Source organism: Enhydra lutris, unplaced genomic scaffold (assembly GCF_002288905.1).
Source record: "Enhydra lutris kenyoni isolate GAN:26980312 unplaced genomic scaffold, ASM228890v2 scaffoldscaffold31, whole genome shotgun sequence".
NCBI lineage: Eukaryota > Metazoa > Chordata > Mammalia > Carnivora > Mustelidae > Enhydra > Enhydra lutris.
The window spans coordinates 20,645,309-20,661,205 of record NW_019154115.1 but is presented as its reverse complement, the minus strand read 5'-3'; the positions used below and the strand labels follow the sequence as shown (position 1 = coordinate 20,661,205).

Genomic DNA, 15,897 nt, shown 5'->3' with positions numbered 1-15,897 from the left:
TGGCACAGAAACAGGTTAGCATAATAAGATAAAAGCTATGCCACAGAGGAAAGTGAGAGGAAAGCTGGCCTTACTACTTTAGTTTTTTCACGAGAGTGTGCCTAACTACAAATCTGAGAGTGGGTTTCATTAATCAACTCACATCAAGAATCCTTAAAGAGGAGCTATCTAATCCTTGCCTGTAAAAGTTTGGTTTCCCTGTGTCCGGCCCCATCCATTAATCCATCCATAAACAATCTATCTCTCACAAAGAAGAGAACAACAGAAAAACTTAGTTCTCCTCCTGAGAAAGGCTGCTAACCTCTGGCCTTCAACCCCAAGAACTGAGGCCAGAATGGTTAATCTGCAGACCTTTCTGCGTCTCAAATTCTACGCAACACTATGAACCATCTAGTTATTCATAACTATGAGCCCAGACTTTGGAGGAACTTTAGAAGTCACGTAGTAACAACCTCTTGTTACATATGAGGAACCTGAAACTCAGAGAAGACAGTGACTTGTCCAAGGCTTACATAATTGATGAACAGAAACTGCTTTGTTATTATTTTTACCATCCCACTATCTTTCTACTTTATTAATTCAGGGATACAGTCATCACATACTCATGTACATTCTTCCTGGATAAACCTTAAATATAAAATAATTCTCATGAAATACATGCCAAGGTTTCCTTCCTGTCTCCTAGAATTCCATAAACATTTATTTTGTGATGTTTTCATAAAATATTCTTCCATATTCATTTCTTGGCTTACCAAAGTTACCTTTAAAGTCAGTAAAATAGAGACTATAAAATATAGGTCATAACAAAGATACTAAAACCACCTCTAAGCTTTGATTTACTTTATTCAGAAAACAAGTTTTCAGTGTTTTGTATCCCCTATGACAAGGTCTACTGAAAAAAATTTCTTTCGTTGAAAATATACTACTCTAACCTTCACCAAAATAGTTCAGCTGCATAAATGAAATAAGTTTATTATACGTACTTAAAGCTCTAGAATGATCCGGATTCCTTATTCCCTTTGCTCGTAACCTCTGAAGAAGTACTGTTGAGGACAACTGTTTTACAAGATACACTGCCATGGAATAGTTCTGGAAAAAAAAAAAAAAGATGCAGAAAAACAACATATATAAGTAAATAGTACATCTATTTTAATCCCACAATGACAGGGAAAGAAAACTAACACTTGTTAAAACACCTACTGTGTGTGGCCAGGCACTATCAGGTGTTTTCATGAACAAGAATTTAGTCCTAACCATAAAGCTGCTGAGGTGGTCATAAACCTACTTTTATGGACAAGGAAAGGGAAGTGTAGAGAAGTAAAAGAATTTTGCAACTTTCAAGCAATAAAGTCAGGTCTGTCATGCTTCTATATTACCTGACTACCTATGCTTGAAGCTAATCAATTTGAAGCACCTATATAAAAAAAAAAACACTGTTAAAACTAAAATATAAACCAAGGCCAGTAAGACGTCAAAAAATCACCATAAACCATATTTAGTGGGTAACAGATCTAAAATAGTAGCTATTTAAAAATTACAAATTAGATTGGCTTCCTAATCCATACCATCGAATCTTTCTTTTTACTTCTAACTAGTTTCAAAAAGACCTTACATGGGCCATTATCACAAACAGAGGGAATATTTAAGATTCTCAAAGAGAAGCTGCTGGTTTGGCAAATGAAGAGATGAATATCCATTACCGACAGAGGATTAGTAGAGGAGATGGTAGCAGGAGAAGGGAACAAAGAAAACATTAATCAATAAAGCCAAAGTGGAATGATGGGTACATGACTGGATAAGAAGAAGAAAAGAGGGCTGAGGCTTATTAAGGGTAGGAGAGAGATCTCAGTAAGAAGGGCCACTTTCTATTTGGTGTTGGGATCAAGAGGAAGACCAAGAGATTTAGAAAGAAGTAAAAGGAAAAAATACTTACTGCCACCTTCTAGATTACAGCTACATATAATTTCTGAAGCACTCTTAACATATACTATCTACTTAATTTAAACCTCGCAGAAGGCCTAGAGGAGACAGGATAAGTATTTTTCTAAGTAGTGGTTCATGAAAAGGAGGAACAAAAAGATACGTCATGTGCTCATGATCAATCATGCATCTGCTTGGTGACAGAGCTGGCACAAGAACCCAGGAGGAAAGAACAGGGCTGTCAGAACAGTGGACTTCATGACCAAGGCTAGCAGAGTTCTCAACAGTTCTCGTTATAACACACCCTGTTGGCTTTGACCCTCCTAACCAAATTCCAGACTTTTCAAAAATACATTCTCCTCTTTTTAACAACAAGAGAAAATATCCTACAGTATCCTCTGCAAGACCAAATTTTCATTTAGAGTTCAGAAATCTATCCATGTTCATATGTTACGTATTTTCTGGAGAAAAAAATGAAGTGTCAAAAAAGCTAATTTACAAGGAACTGTAAAATTGCCTAAATTTTAGAGCATACAACACACCAATCTAAAATAAAACTAAAAGGCTTCCTCTGGGGGAAAAATTTTTATTCACCTTTATTATTTATTTGATTAATGTTTCAAGTATGACAGAAACTGGAGAAATGCTAATTAACACTGTGAAATTATGTACTGACAGCTTGAATCTTCAATACTAGAAACTCCCCTCAGGCTTTTTATAATTTTTTAAGGAGAGATCAAGTAAAAACCACAACCACAAGTTCAGTGAAAAGGTATGTTCACTCTAGTTGAAACATGTAACCAAATTAAAAAAAGAAGTAGCAGCAGCAAAAAGAATGTCAGGTATTAACAAATACCAATTTACTGATAATATGGAATTCAATTTTATATCACCTGAGATTCAGCAGCAAAAAAACACCAACCTTCACAGTGGCATGCTATCTCTTCTAAGTAGATAATATAATGTTTCTGCTAACCCTTCAAAGTACTGCTTAATTCCAACTACTCATAAATATTATATTACACTGATGTTTTTGTCAAATGCCTTCTCAAGTCTTCAAAACTGTCTATCAAGTTCACAGGACATCTTCTCCATAGTAAGATATAATCTCTCAAGAAGTGTCCTTTACACCAGTATCTAAATAACTCTTCTATAAACAATGAAAGTTTAATAGATGCTAAATGCAATGATTACCCTGAGGCAGGATAAGAAGTTACAATATAATTCACTTATTTCCTTCAAGCACTATACTGGCTCTTCTTTAAAAACACACACACACACACACACACACACACAATTATTTTTATATAATTATTTTTATATAATTTATTATTTTTATTATTATTTTAAATCTCAGTTTTAAAAAGACATAATTGACATATAACATTGTGTATGTTTATGGTGTATAACATATTCATTTGACAGACTTAGCTACTGTAACATGATTACCACCTTAGCTTTAGCTAACACACTAACTCTTCTATTTCCTTTGCAGATGTATTTTTAACATTTCTCAGTGGAACTAAAAATGCAAGTTAATCCCCAAAACAATAAGAAATCCTCCACAAACTAACAGAGTATACTTACAAGTTGAATTAAAAGTAGTGACAGAAAAACAATCTAATAAATTATCTCCTGGGCTTTGGTAAAGAACAATTTTCTTTCAATGCTTTACTTCAAAAAGGTCTCCAACTTGTAGACTGGGGTCTATACAAATATCTAACCTAACAGATCACCTTCAAATCACTGAACATACTGTCTTCCTTCTGAGATTTGAAAGGCTTTCCTCTCTCCTTTAATGCTATATGTCAGCACCACATTACCATCCTCTGCCACAGTTTGAGACTTCTTTCATTGTAAACATCCTGGTAGGCTATAAGTTTCACACACAGTCAAAAAAAACCAATACAAAACTAAAAACATTTTTCAATACCCTCTTCAAAAAGGGAGACAAAAAGGCAAACCCCAAGGTACACTAGAAGTAAAACATTTAAAAAGATTTCAAAAACCTAATCATAACATATTAATTAGGCAAAGGAAAAAATATAATCTTGATAGATGTCAAAAAGGATTCTGATAAAATTCAAAATCCATGTCTCACAATGATATCCAGTAAAAGAGCAATAGAGGAGTATACTGTTGATGTAATTAATTCTGTCAAAAATTAATTACATCAATACTTGTACTAGTGGTATTCTCATTTTCATAAGAAACAAGCTGGGCATGTCCACTAACACTCCCATTATTTAACATTGTTCTGAAGGTTCTAGCCAGCACAACAGGTTCTAGCCAGCACAAGAGAACAAAAACAAATTATGATGTAAGTACTAAGATTATAATTATTTGTATAATGATACATCTTTTCAAAATATAATAGAAAATATAATAGAAAAAAGATTACTTAAAACAGCAATTATAACAATAAACAACACAGGAATTAATAAAAAACATGGAAGATTTATAAGGAAAAAAACTATTAAATGACAGAGGAACATAAAAGGGGCTCTGGATAAGTGGAGAAACATATACAGCTCCTGGAATGGAAATATTAAATACTGTAAATAAATTAATCCTCCTTAATTTAATATACTAATTTAAAGCAATTTTGTTCCAATTCCCAGAAAGATCTGGGGGAGCAATGCAGGGATATGCAGCTCCCTCTCTGTAATTACTCTTTCTCCTCACGGCCTCCCTCACCCTCAGCTCACATTTTTTTCTCTTGCCCAAACTTACCCTCTGAGTCTACTATTAATTGCCTATTTAGAATGTCTCTCAGGCATCTCAAAGTCAAAACTGAACTCATGATTTTCTTCATCTAGTTTTCCAACACTCCTTCCTCCAAAACAAAGACAAAAAACACACCTACACTCAATCCTCTTTTAGTGTTTCTTCTATCTCGGTAGTATTATCATTTACCTTCTCATTCCAGCCAGAAACCCAAGAATCATCCTTGACATCTCCGGGTTCTCTTGGCCCCTACTTGTGATTTCTCACTCAGTCCTACCGACCCACGACTTCTCTCCAGCCCCACTGTCACTGCTCTAGGCTAATACTCGCTCTCTTCCACTAATACTTTAGCAAAAGCTTGCTCCTACGAGGTGACCGTGCTGCATGATTCTGGCCTCCATTCAAACTGCTTACCACTCTGAAGAACGATGTTTTGTAAAAAGAAATATACTACTGTAAAATTCTCACTTAAAAAGAGACTATCCTTGGGACACCTGGGGGGCTCAGTCGGTTAAGCATCTGCCTCCAGCTCCAGTTATGATCCCAGGGTCCTGGGATCCAGCCCCACATCGGGCTCCCTGATCCTCGGGAGTCTGCTTCTCCCTCTCCCTCTGTCTCCCCCCTGGGTGGGGCACACACGTGTGGGCACATATGTGTGCTCTCTCCCTAGCATGAGCTTTCTCAAATAAATAAATAATCTTTAAAAAAGAGAGAGAGACTATCCTTAACATTAGCAGCAACACCTCACAGGCCCTGCATGGCTTGGACCTTTCTTACTCTGCGGCTTCGTTCTGTACACGGCTCTTCTCCACTCTCTGCTCTAAGCCCAATGGCTCCCTCTCAGTTTCCTGAAAAGAACCAGGCTCACCCCTGCCACTGGGTTTTTGTGCAGGTTGTGTCCTCTGAACCTTCCTCTGAAACTGCTTCCTTCTATCCTCCTCTTAACTCTTGGCTCAGTCACTACTTCCTCAGGGAAGCCCTACCTGACCTCTCCCTAATTCAAAGTAGCTTTTAAAATATTCTAAATCACCGCACACCTATCCTTCACAGCCCTTCTAGTAAGTATGTTCACCTTTTTGTGTGTGACCACCTGGCCCCAGAGCTCAGGCTCTGAAAGAATAAGGACTTTCTTTTCTTGCTATGGTACTGTCAGTTTTTAGTACAGTGCATGGCATACAGTAAGCATTCAATGAAATTCGAATGAATTAATGAACAGAAATGAGCTCACATGATAAAACTGAAATAATCAAAAACACTCTGAAATTGTCCCAGAAAAAGAATGCAAGACTAAGAAACCAATATAAAAAAAATTCGGAAATGCACACAGGATAAATAAAAATCAAATGTATAGTAATGGGAGCTTCTGAATCAGCATTTATTTAGTTAATGGCATAAGACCAACTGGCTACTGAAAAAACGAAAGTAAATTTTCATTACATACCACACAGAACTTGCGATGGATTATTTAAAGGCAAAATAAAAAAACCTCAAAAGTCTAGAAGAAAATATAAACAAATATTTATGTAAGCTTGGGAAGGGCAGACAGACTTAAGGTTGACGGGGACTGAGAATGAAAGACTACAAAAAAAAACCTGGTTAAAACTGGCTCTATAAAAATTTAAGTCCTCTAAATATTAAATAACTACATAAAAGTAAAAGGCAAACAACTGGAAACAAATATTTGCAATCTGTGAAAGGGGTTAAATCTTAATATATAAAGAATTCATAAATAAGAATATAAAAAACAGCAATAGAGAAATAAATTATGGATATACTTCTAAAATGTAAATCACAACAGACAAAATATGTTCATAATCTCAGTAATAAAAGAAGAACAATCAAAGCAACATGGTGCCTTTATTTACCTATGAAACTTGGTAAAGATTTTAAAGAAGATGAAAGTATTGAGAGGGTACGGGTCAACGGGCACAAAAACACTGAAAGTCAGAGAATAAATGTATACATCTTCTGGTAAGGCAACATTTCTTTAAATTCTGCATGCTCTTTGACTCAGGAATTTCACTTCTGGGAATTTAAGGAAATTATGATGTATGTATGCAAAGCTATAGCTATTAGGATGGTCTTTGAAATAACAATGAATCAATCAATCAATAAATCAGCTAATTGCTCAACAACAGGGAATAGACTAAACTATGGCATATTCATACCGGAAAAAGACCTAGCCGTTAGAAATCATGCAGATGAACACGTAATACCATAAAAAGACGTTCATGATAAACTGCTGAGTGAAAGGATGAGGTTATAAAACAATGAATACCGCATGATCCCATTTTTTAAAAATGGGAACATGTTGAAAATTCATTGTGAGACAGAAATAAATCCTTTTGCAACTCGTTTTACAGTATCATTTACATATAAGCTCAGGTAGCCATGGAGATTAACCCTTCCTTATGATACTAACATCTAGTAGAAATAAAATTTACTTACTCTTCCAATTTCTGCAGTCCAAGAAACAACAATGGTGTTTGGTACTGTTGTGGACAATCGGACAAGTGAGGTGATATTGATTGGTCGGCTGGGTCGCTTTGGTTCCACACCATTTTTTGTAGGTGGAAGATAACCCTAAGGATGAAATATCATTTATTTCCACTTATTATTTCCATAATCATTTCAACTTCCATTACTAAAACAAACAAAAAACCCCCACAAACTACATACTAGAATATGAATATTTTCATTAAAAATTAGAGAAGCAAACATTTACAGGATTATTTCTCTGAACACCCCTACAGTCTCATTATAGTAAGCCTGTGACTAATACTGGCAAATAAAAGTTACAAATCTCTTCAACTTAAGAATCAGGATGAATTCATAAAGAGCTTGGGCAAGTATATAAGGAACATTTTAAAGGTGACCAATAACAGCCTGCACTCTGATTCTCTAAGACACAGCATTCTTCCCCTATTCTACCACAGGCTTCCGGATTCACATGAGTACCTCTGAGGTTTTTCTTATCTCTCAAAATCCAGTATAAAACTAAAACTACCACACTCAGCTCCAAGTCTTAGATTTAGTCTCCATAGCTAACGTTACAGCTGTTAATTATACATAGTTGTTACAAGTGTTTTACACAGTTCCATGAATACACATTCAAAATGAAGATGTTTTCTTAATGAAAAACTATGATTAACAGCAGCTGTCATTACTTATTTGATAGCTATGTTGGCAATGCATTTAAAAAACAGCTTTTAGAACTTACCGGAAGGCTGCAAGGTTTTGTATTCACTTTCACACAAAGATTGGGTGGGAAGTGATCTTCTTGTGGACAACTGGTTTCTGATAAACAAAACCTAAACAATAAAGAACAAGTTTAACTTCCTTTATTAAGGATGACCTCAATATTTTTATTCAATAGCTAATCTAAAAGGTTGCTAATCTTAACAACAACGAAAACTACTAGAGCTAGATATTCCACATGATGAATAAGCATATTCAAACAAATTGAAATAAATAATTCTGTCAACATAGAGTTTCAATAATCATGACTATCAACCTACACTAGTCTTCATAATATTGCCAATCATTTGCTTACGCATGTTTTAGGGAGGAAAAAAAAGGCTCTGCGGTGGAATAAATTTAAGACATTCTGATTCAAAAAATTCAATTACCTTAATATAGAACATCCCAGAGCTAGGGTAACATGCACTGTAACTTTCTAAGAGGGAGATATAATACACAGTAGCTCCCAAACTTATCTACTTACAAAAGTAATTTTTTGGTTCTTAGCAGAATATACTGAAATGCTGTTAAGTCCATCCCCCAAACCAAATTCTATCCACTAAGCCAAGGTACTCCATTATTCCCTGAGAACTGAAGGTGTGGAAAAATAACATTATTTGTATTATATCCACATACCATTTAAAATCCTATTTGAGAAACTCATGAAACCATTTGTTTCTAAATTAAATGCATAATCTTTCAGGAAGACTATGGATGGCTACATAATTTGTAAATTCTCACTCTGCTCATGCTTACATAGATAAAGAAGTAAATCATTAATTTGCTATTTAAGACATATTAATAACTTCCTTATTCCCAGTATACAGCTAAGGCTCATCCCAATTTTTTAAGATCTTATTTATTTACGATAGAGGGAGAAAGAGAGAGATAAAAGAAGCAGGGGGAATGCCAGGCAGAGGGAGAAGCAGGCTCTCCTGCTGAGCAAGACCCATGAGGAACTTGTTCCCAGGACCCTGAGATCATGGCCTGAGCTGAAGGCAGATGCTTAACCAACCTAAGCCATCCAGGTATCCTGGCTCATTCCACCTTTATAGAACATTCACAGCATCTTTATGTTAAGAAGAACCCTATCTGAATTCTGTGAAATATTCATTACACACAAACATCTTCTCTCAGCATCTATGGTGTAGGGTCTTGACCTGCCAGCTACAGAATCTGGGTATGAGAGGATCCACAAATTGGACAATTTTCTGTGTACATATATACATTCATCTGTATGGGGAAACAATCTGTAGCTTCCATCAGATTCTCAAAGGGTAAGGGACCCATAAAAGAGTTAAGAATTACTGATCTACAAAGATTTTCTTGAAATATACACAGTAAACAGATGAAAATATAAAGATGTCAAAGCTCCCAGGATCATCTCTAACCCCAGCAAAACCTACCACAGGACAATCCTTTATAGTGCAACAGTACAAGGATGCCACAGAGTTTTCAATAAATTAGTCCAATGCAATGATAAATTTAAAACATGGACTCTGGCTGCCTGAAGCTACAGAAAAAGAATGATTTATAAGACAAGTTGACTCCTATTCATTTAAGTAAAAGGTGAAAATCTAAGCCACTTTAACAAACCAAAGGGAAAGGGGGAGGAATAACAGAAAGTTGCTGTGAAGGAGTGCATGGTGGTGGGAAAAGAAAACAGGTACATAAATAAGAACAGACTAGGAACCCAATAGAGAAAACACTGACCCTAATCCTGACCAAATTATTGTCATGCTTTAGATACAATTTATAATTAGGATAATAAGTATACATTCCCAACTTAAACAATACATGGGGATTGTATACCTAGTTAACAAGGATAAGGGGGTTAAGATGAAAAATAACCATTTTATCAAAACACAACCATCTAACAATTATGAAATATAACATAATGGCTCTTTTTTCATCAAATTCTGGAGATGAATTTGAATTGAAAATGGCTAAACCATTTTTAACCACCAAGATTCAGAGGTCTCGGAACCTCTGAAATAGAGAGCTGATCTACAGCTTAAAAACATTCCTTTGGAATTTGAACCATACCTGTTGATGCGTTACAGAATGCATGTATATTAATATAAAATTTTGAGGACAAGAACTAGATCTTTTGTTCTAGACTATGGTTTCCAAACTCTATTTTAGTCTTGGAACTCTTTCTTCAAGTGAAAACTAACCCAGAAGTCAAACATGCAAAATAGATCAAAGCAGTACTACTCTGGTTGAGGGGAGTGGGTAGGGAATGAGAGTGGGTAGGGAATGGGAAGACCTAGCAAGACCCCTAAGGGTGGCTCCAAGGAACAGTTTGAAAAACAATGTTTCAAACAATAATGTCACATATCAGTATGAACAAAATAAAACTGCGGATGCAGAAGTAAGCAAAATTACAAAAATATATTATTATGAAGGCATCATACTTTTTAATCCTTTAATTTATTCAGTCATTATCACGTTCTGCCCCTGATAGAGGATAACGTACCTTTTATACAGGAACATCTTTGTCAGTGCCCACTAAAATCAAGACTTCAGGGGCGCCTGGATGGCTCAGCTGGTTAAGAGTTTGCCTTGAGCTCAAGTCATGATCTCAGGGTCCTAGGATGGAGCCCTGCATTGGGCTCCCTGCTCAGCGGGGAGTCTGCTTCTCCCATGCCTTCTGTTTCTCCCACCTGCTCATGCTCTCTCTGTCTCTCTCAAATAAATAAATAAATCTTTAAAAATAAATAAATAAATAAAATTTTTAAAGAATAATAAGATCAAGACTTCAACCTCTCCACTGCTTTCTCACTGTTTTCATCACTCTATTTTTAAGATCAGAGTTTTTCACATCATTCCCTGAAGCAATGAGCAGGTGCTTTATTCTCTTTTCTGACCTCCTAATGTATATAATTTGTACATACAACTTCAGATCCAATTACTGAGACTGTGGCTATCTGTTTGACTTATCCTTCCTACTTTAGCTTATGGAGGAAAACAATGGTCTTGTAACTTCCTCTTCTATCCCTACCGCAACAAGACTAGTGTGGAGCAGTTAGGTTCCTACAGGGATATAGTCCAAGAGTAAAAAGAGTACCATAAAATGGTTTATATAAGACAGAGAGACACATTAATAAAAAAGAATTCTCAGATATCCTTAGAAAAAATGAGCTAAGGAAAGAAACTGAATAAGGGGAAACGGTGAATCCATGCTGGAAAATTTTCCATTCGTCTTTGCAAAACTATCAAGAGATGCCTCATGAAATCTAGAAGAGTGTTTTTAAATTAATGATTTAAAATATAGGACAAAGCAAATTAAACTGTTTTTGGTTTTGTTAGTCTGTGAGACACTGTACACTTACCTTAAGTACTAGTTCCTCATTTACAGTAGTTTGTCATCGATACGGATAAGGCCTTTCTTTGCACTTTCATAAACAGAGTAGTTCTAAAGAGTTCACACCATCATATCATTTAAAGATATCTCTAGCTGGAGCTTCCCAACCAACTAATGGCAACCAAAATGGAGGTTAGATATATGGTACATGACTTGCTATATTAAAATCTAAACTGGATAAAAATAGGAGAAGGTCTTCCCTCACCCAAACATCTAAAGCTAGTACTTTCAATATACTTATTGAAAATTACATAATTTTGAAGATCTTTAAGGAATATTAACTCTTAAACACTGGATATATACTGTAAGCAATACCATACCTTAACTGGACCTGCACTGTGAAGTCACATTTGGTCCCAGAAATATCCCTAGAAAGACAGGGTAAGAACCGTAATTATTTTTAAAATATGTACATGAAAGCTAATTCAAAGATACTGTTACTCCAAAAGTTCTTCAAATTATCAGAGATATAACTGTTCTTCAGATTAACTAACACTATAATAGCATTTCAATACTAATTATTTGCATGACACTAATACTCACCCAATACACTGTTTTTAAAAATCACTTATTATAGATATTATTGGTTTCAAAGGCCAAACTGCAAGATACATTTGAACAAAACTTACATGGAACTACTGATCTGCTGCACTTGTTGTGGTGTCAATGCAAATGCAAAACAGGTTTCTCGAAAGCGCTGACTGTTGTCTGATGCTAAAGAAGAAAAGAATTATACTTTTAATTACCTTCAAATTCATCAATAGAGAACACAGCACCCAGAAAAAAAACAAAAAACAAGCCCAATTATTCACATGACTTTAATTAACTGCAATGTATTCTAGAGTTTAGATAACAAGGCAATTAAAGCACTGAAAAGTAAGAAATGTGCCAGTTGTAATGTAACAGAAATAGGCACCAAAATGGCTAATTCCAAAAGCCATCAGGATTCAAATTCAAAAATACTTAATCAAAGAAACACTAATTGAAAATTACCTAATCATATAAATGTGTGCATATAGAAGAGCACACGTGCATAAAAACATGCTTATATATATTATCTAAAATAGAAAAATATAAACCCATTTAAAGACACATGATTTCTGAGCTAAGTAACAAATATACACATCTGGAGATCTGCACAGGTGAGGTAACATTTGGTCTTTAAGGCAAAATATGAATTTTACCAGCTCCTGCCTAACTGTATCATGCAAGCGTTATACAGTAAATACCATAGCTAGTTTCTTCTAAACTTAGATGATCTGACTTCAGAATTTGCCTGTGGTCACTACCTCAAAGAAGGAAAGAGCTACAAAAAGAGGGGAAGGAAGGGAATGAAGAGAAGAAGGGAGCGAGGGGAAGGGGAGCAGGGAGAGAGAACAGAACAAGAGAGCAGGCAAAAAGGGCAGGTCTGTGTAAGAGCAGGGATTCCTGTAGCATGCTGCTGTGAGCAAAAATAATTCTATTGGCTTATACCAGTTACATACATACTTTAAAAATCAGTGTTAATGTTTCCTCAGTGCTTAGCACAAAGAAGCAATGAATGATTGCTGAATGAATTAAAGAGTATGACAATTTAAAAATACCAAACTATTTAAACTATACTTTTCAGGGTAATTTTCTAGAACAAAAGGATCACTAAAAGTTACTATCAAGGAAATCCTGGCCTGTGGGCTACTTAAAGCCATGCAGAAAAAGTAGCTGAATTTGGCCATCTCTTGTTTAAACGGGATTTGAACTGACTTGTAAGCAACACTTCCCCTACAATTACTACCAAATTGCAGTATGTTATGCTAAAAAATCTACAAAATGTATCAGGATGAGAAAAAAATGGAAAAGATCACTGCTGATCTACAATTTCATCTCAATATAGAAGCATCTTTTAAAGGCCAGATTTGCATTTCTGCTTTCTGTGAACTGGGAAGGCTTTTTCTTAAAGAATCTATCTCCAAGAAAGAGTTACTAACCAGAAAGTTATCTTAATTGTGAGGTACCAACCTGGCAAATGGCTGATAACCAAGGACTAGAAGAATGCAGAAAAGCAGTTTCCTCATTCAAACAATGCAAGTAACTCCTTTCCTTCTTAAAGGGTATCTCTCTATGAAGATTTTAATCCAGTAGGCTTGGTCTAAGTTAGATTTCTGGCTCCACTCTAATGCAGTGCTAAAATAATTTCCCAAGTATAAAAATTCATATTTCTCTTTAGGCAAAATTTCAGACTCATTTTAGAATGTGTGAGTACAGTAAGTTTTGGACACACACATGCAGATTTAGATAAAGACGACATGACTAAAATAAAGAGGCAGTTGCTTGTGCCACACACAGAAATGAGGTTTATTACTTCGTAATAACCCCTACTTACAAACTCTTTTAGACTGTAATGCTCATGAAGTTATTACAATTTATCTGGAAAGGCACCTTTCATCTATGTGGTTTTCAGGCTTAATTTGAATGAATGAATGTCAGTGACGAACTTAGAGTTTTGTCTCAGTAACAGACTATCTTAAAAACTTTTCTGAAAGGCAATTAAGCTATTATTATCCCCTTCAGAAAAACTCAGGCCAAACAGAATCACAGAATCCTCATACTGAAAAAGGAGTCCAGCGTATCATCCACAACAGTGACTTCTAATGTTAGGGGTATGCACCTCAGAAGGTATACAAGATAATGCACCGGGAAACAAGAAAAAGGACCTACCTACCTGTACATTTAAGTTTCAAAAGTTGAGATTTTGCATGAAATCTCTGATCTAGTTTATAAAAATATCTAAAATTTTATGTAGAATCTTAACTTTTTAACCTTTTTTTTCTTTATAACATATAGAATATTAGTATAATAGCTTAATAGATCTCTCTCTCTCTCTCTCTCTCTCTCTCTCACACACACACACACACACACGTGCTAACTTATTTTACTGAGAGGTGCATTTGATCACATAAGTTTGCAGACCACCAATCTAGAGTTCAACCTTCCTTTCAACCTTTCCTCACGTTTTGTCTGAACCCATTGAGAGGTGGGAGAAAAGTGGCCATTACCTTGTCAGGCAGAAGATGGCTGATATTAACAGTTAAATTATAAGATAGCATGCAACCCTACAGACAGTAGCTAAATTTAGTGGAAAGAGATGAGGTCACGTAGACCTAGATTCCAAAATGGCTTTGCCATTTACTTCCCATATGACCATAGGTACTTATCCACTCTGTGACTGTTTCCTCCTCCAATATTTATTTACACATAAGCACACACACACACAACTTCATAGAGTTATTCTGAAGAATATAAATGAGGTAAGATATTTAAAACAACCAACAATTTCCTTTTCTGCTTTCCTCCTTATGCCCTTATACTGAGTCAAAATACATAATGCAGTAATTTCTACCCATCAGTGTCATACACCACATCCAGTGACAGCCATTCTTCAAGTATTTTAGACAGCATTAATGAGCCCTTCTTTCTCAACTCTTCTCACTGTATTTCAGGGGACAGTGCAGAATTACTCACCATCCTAACCCTCAAACATACTTCAGGCTGTCACACCCTTAAAGCAACAGCAGGAACTGGACACACTCTGTCAGAGTATATATGTTTATTCTAAATAAGATTATTCCAGTGCCACTGACATTAGCTTTGGCCAGTGAAATGTGAATGGAAGTATACCACTTCTAGGCAGACCTTCATGAGTTCTCCTTTACTTTCACCACCTTTAGTTCCAGTCCACCCTGATTCTAGAGTAGAAAGAACATAACGCACAGCCACACCCAATCTGTACCTAATAAGTAACATAAGCCAGACGTGAACCTTGTTTGCCACTGAGATTTATGGTTGTTTATAAACTGATATATTATTCCAGATGTGATGTGACTAAAAGAATATTTTTATCGGGGCGCCTGGGTGGCTCAGTGGGTTAAGCCTCTGCCTTCAGCTCAGGTCATGATCTCAGGATCCTGGGATCGAGCCCCGCATCGGGCTCTCTGCTCAGCAGGGAGCCTGCCTCCCCCCTCTCTCTGCCTGCCTCTCTGCCTACTTGTGATCTTTGTCTGTCAAATAAATAAATAAAATCTTTAAAAAAAAGAATATTTTTATTAACAACTATACTACTGTTAATCTACTACTACTACTGTTAATCTATACAACTATGAAAAAAAAAGGTATCTGCTCCTTTTTCAGACTTACAAATTGATATTCAAAGTTGTTAAGTAACTGTCAAGGCCTCAGACTAGGTTAAGTAGAAGCAGAATTGGAACTCATATCTAAACATCTCCAAAGCCCATGTTCTTCTCATAATACAGGTTCATTAGCTCCCCTAATCTGGGTGGTATACTTCTCTTCATGCAGTTTAGCATTATACTGGATCACAGAAAACAGGAAAAGAATGACCCATTATCCCTTTATCATAACTGTTTACCATTTAACATTATTTCCTTTTAGTCATTTTTCTATCAAATTGTATGGACAATTTGAAAGTTCACTTTTAAAAACATCACCCTTATTACATTTTTCAATTACAATCTCTATTACCATTTTTTTTTTTTTTTTAGATTTTATTTATTTATCAGAGAGAGAGAAGGAGAGAGTGCGAGCACAGGCAGACAGAATGGCAGGCAGAGGCAGAGGGAGAAGCAGGCTCCCTGCCAAGCAAGGAGCCC

General features: G+C 35.7%; 1 protein-coding gene across 3 annotated transcripts in view; it reads right to left on the bottom strand.

Annotated features, from left to right (window-relative positions):
- Positions 1–15,897, bottom strand: part of LOC111153180 (protein inhibitor of activated STAT 1) — a 118,923-nt gene that overhangs the window by 30,214 nt on the left and 72,812 nt on the right. For all 3 annotated transcript variants that reach the window (XM_022512026.1, XM_022512024.1, XM_022512025.1), the window contains 5 exons: positions 11,884–11,968; positions 11,575–11,622; positions 7,868–7,958; positions 7,096–7,230; positions 984–1,089 (listed from right to left, as the gene is read on the bottom strand). In XM_022512026.1, coding sequence (XP_022367734.1) covers positions 984–1,089; positions 7,096–7,230; positions 7,868–7,958; positions 11,575–11,622; positions 11,884–11,968 — 465 coding nt within the window. The remainder of the gene's footprint in view (positions 1–983; positions 1,090–7,095; positions 7,231–7,867; positions 7,959–11,574; positions 11,623–11,883; positions 11,969–15,897) is intronic.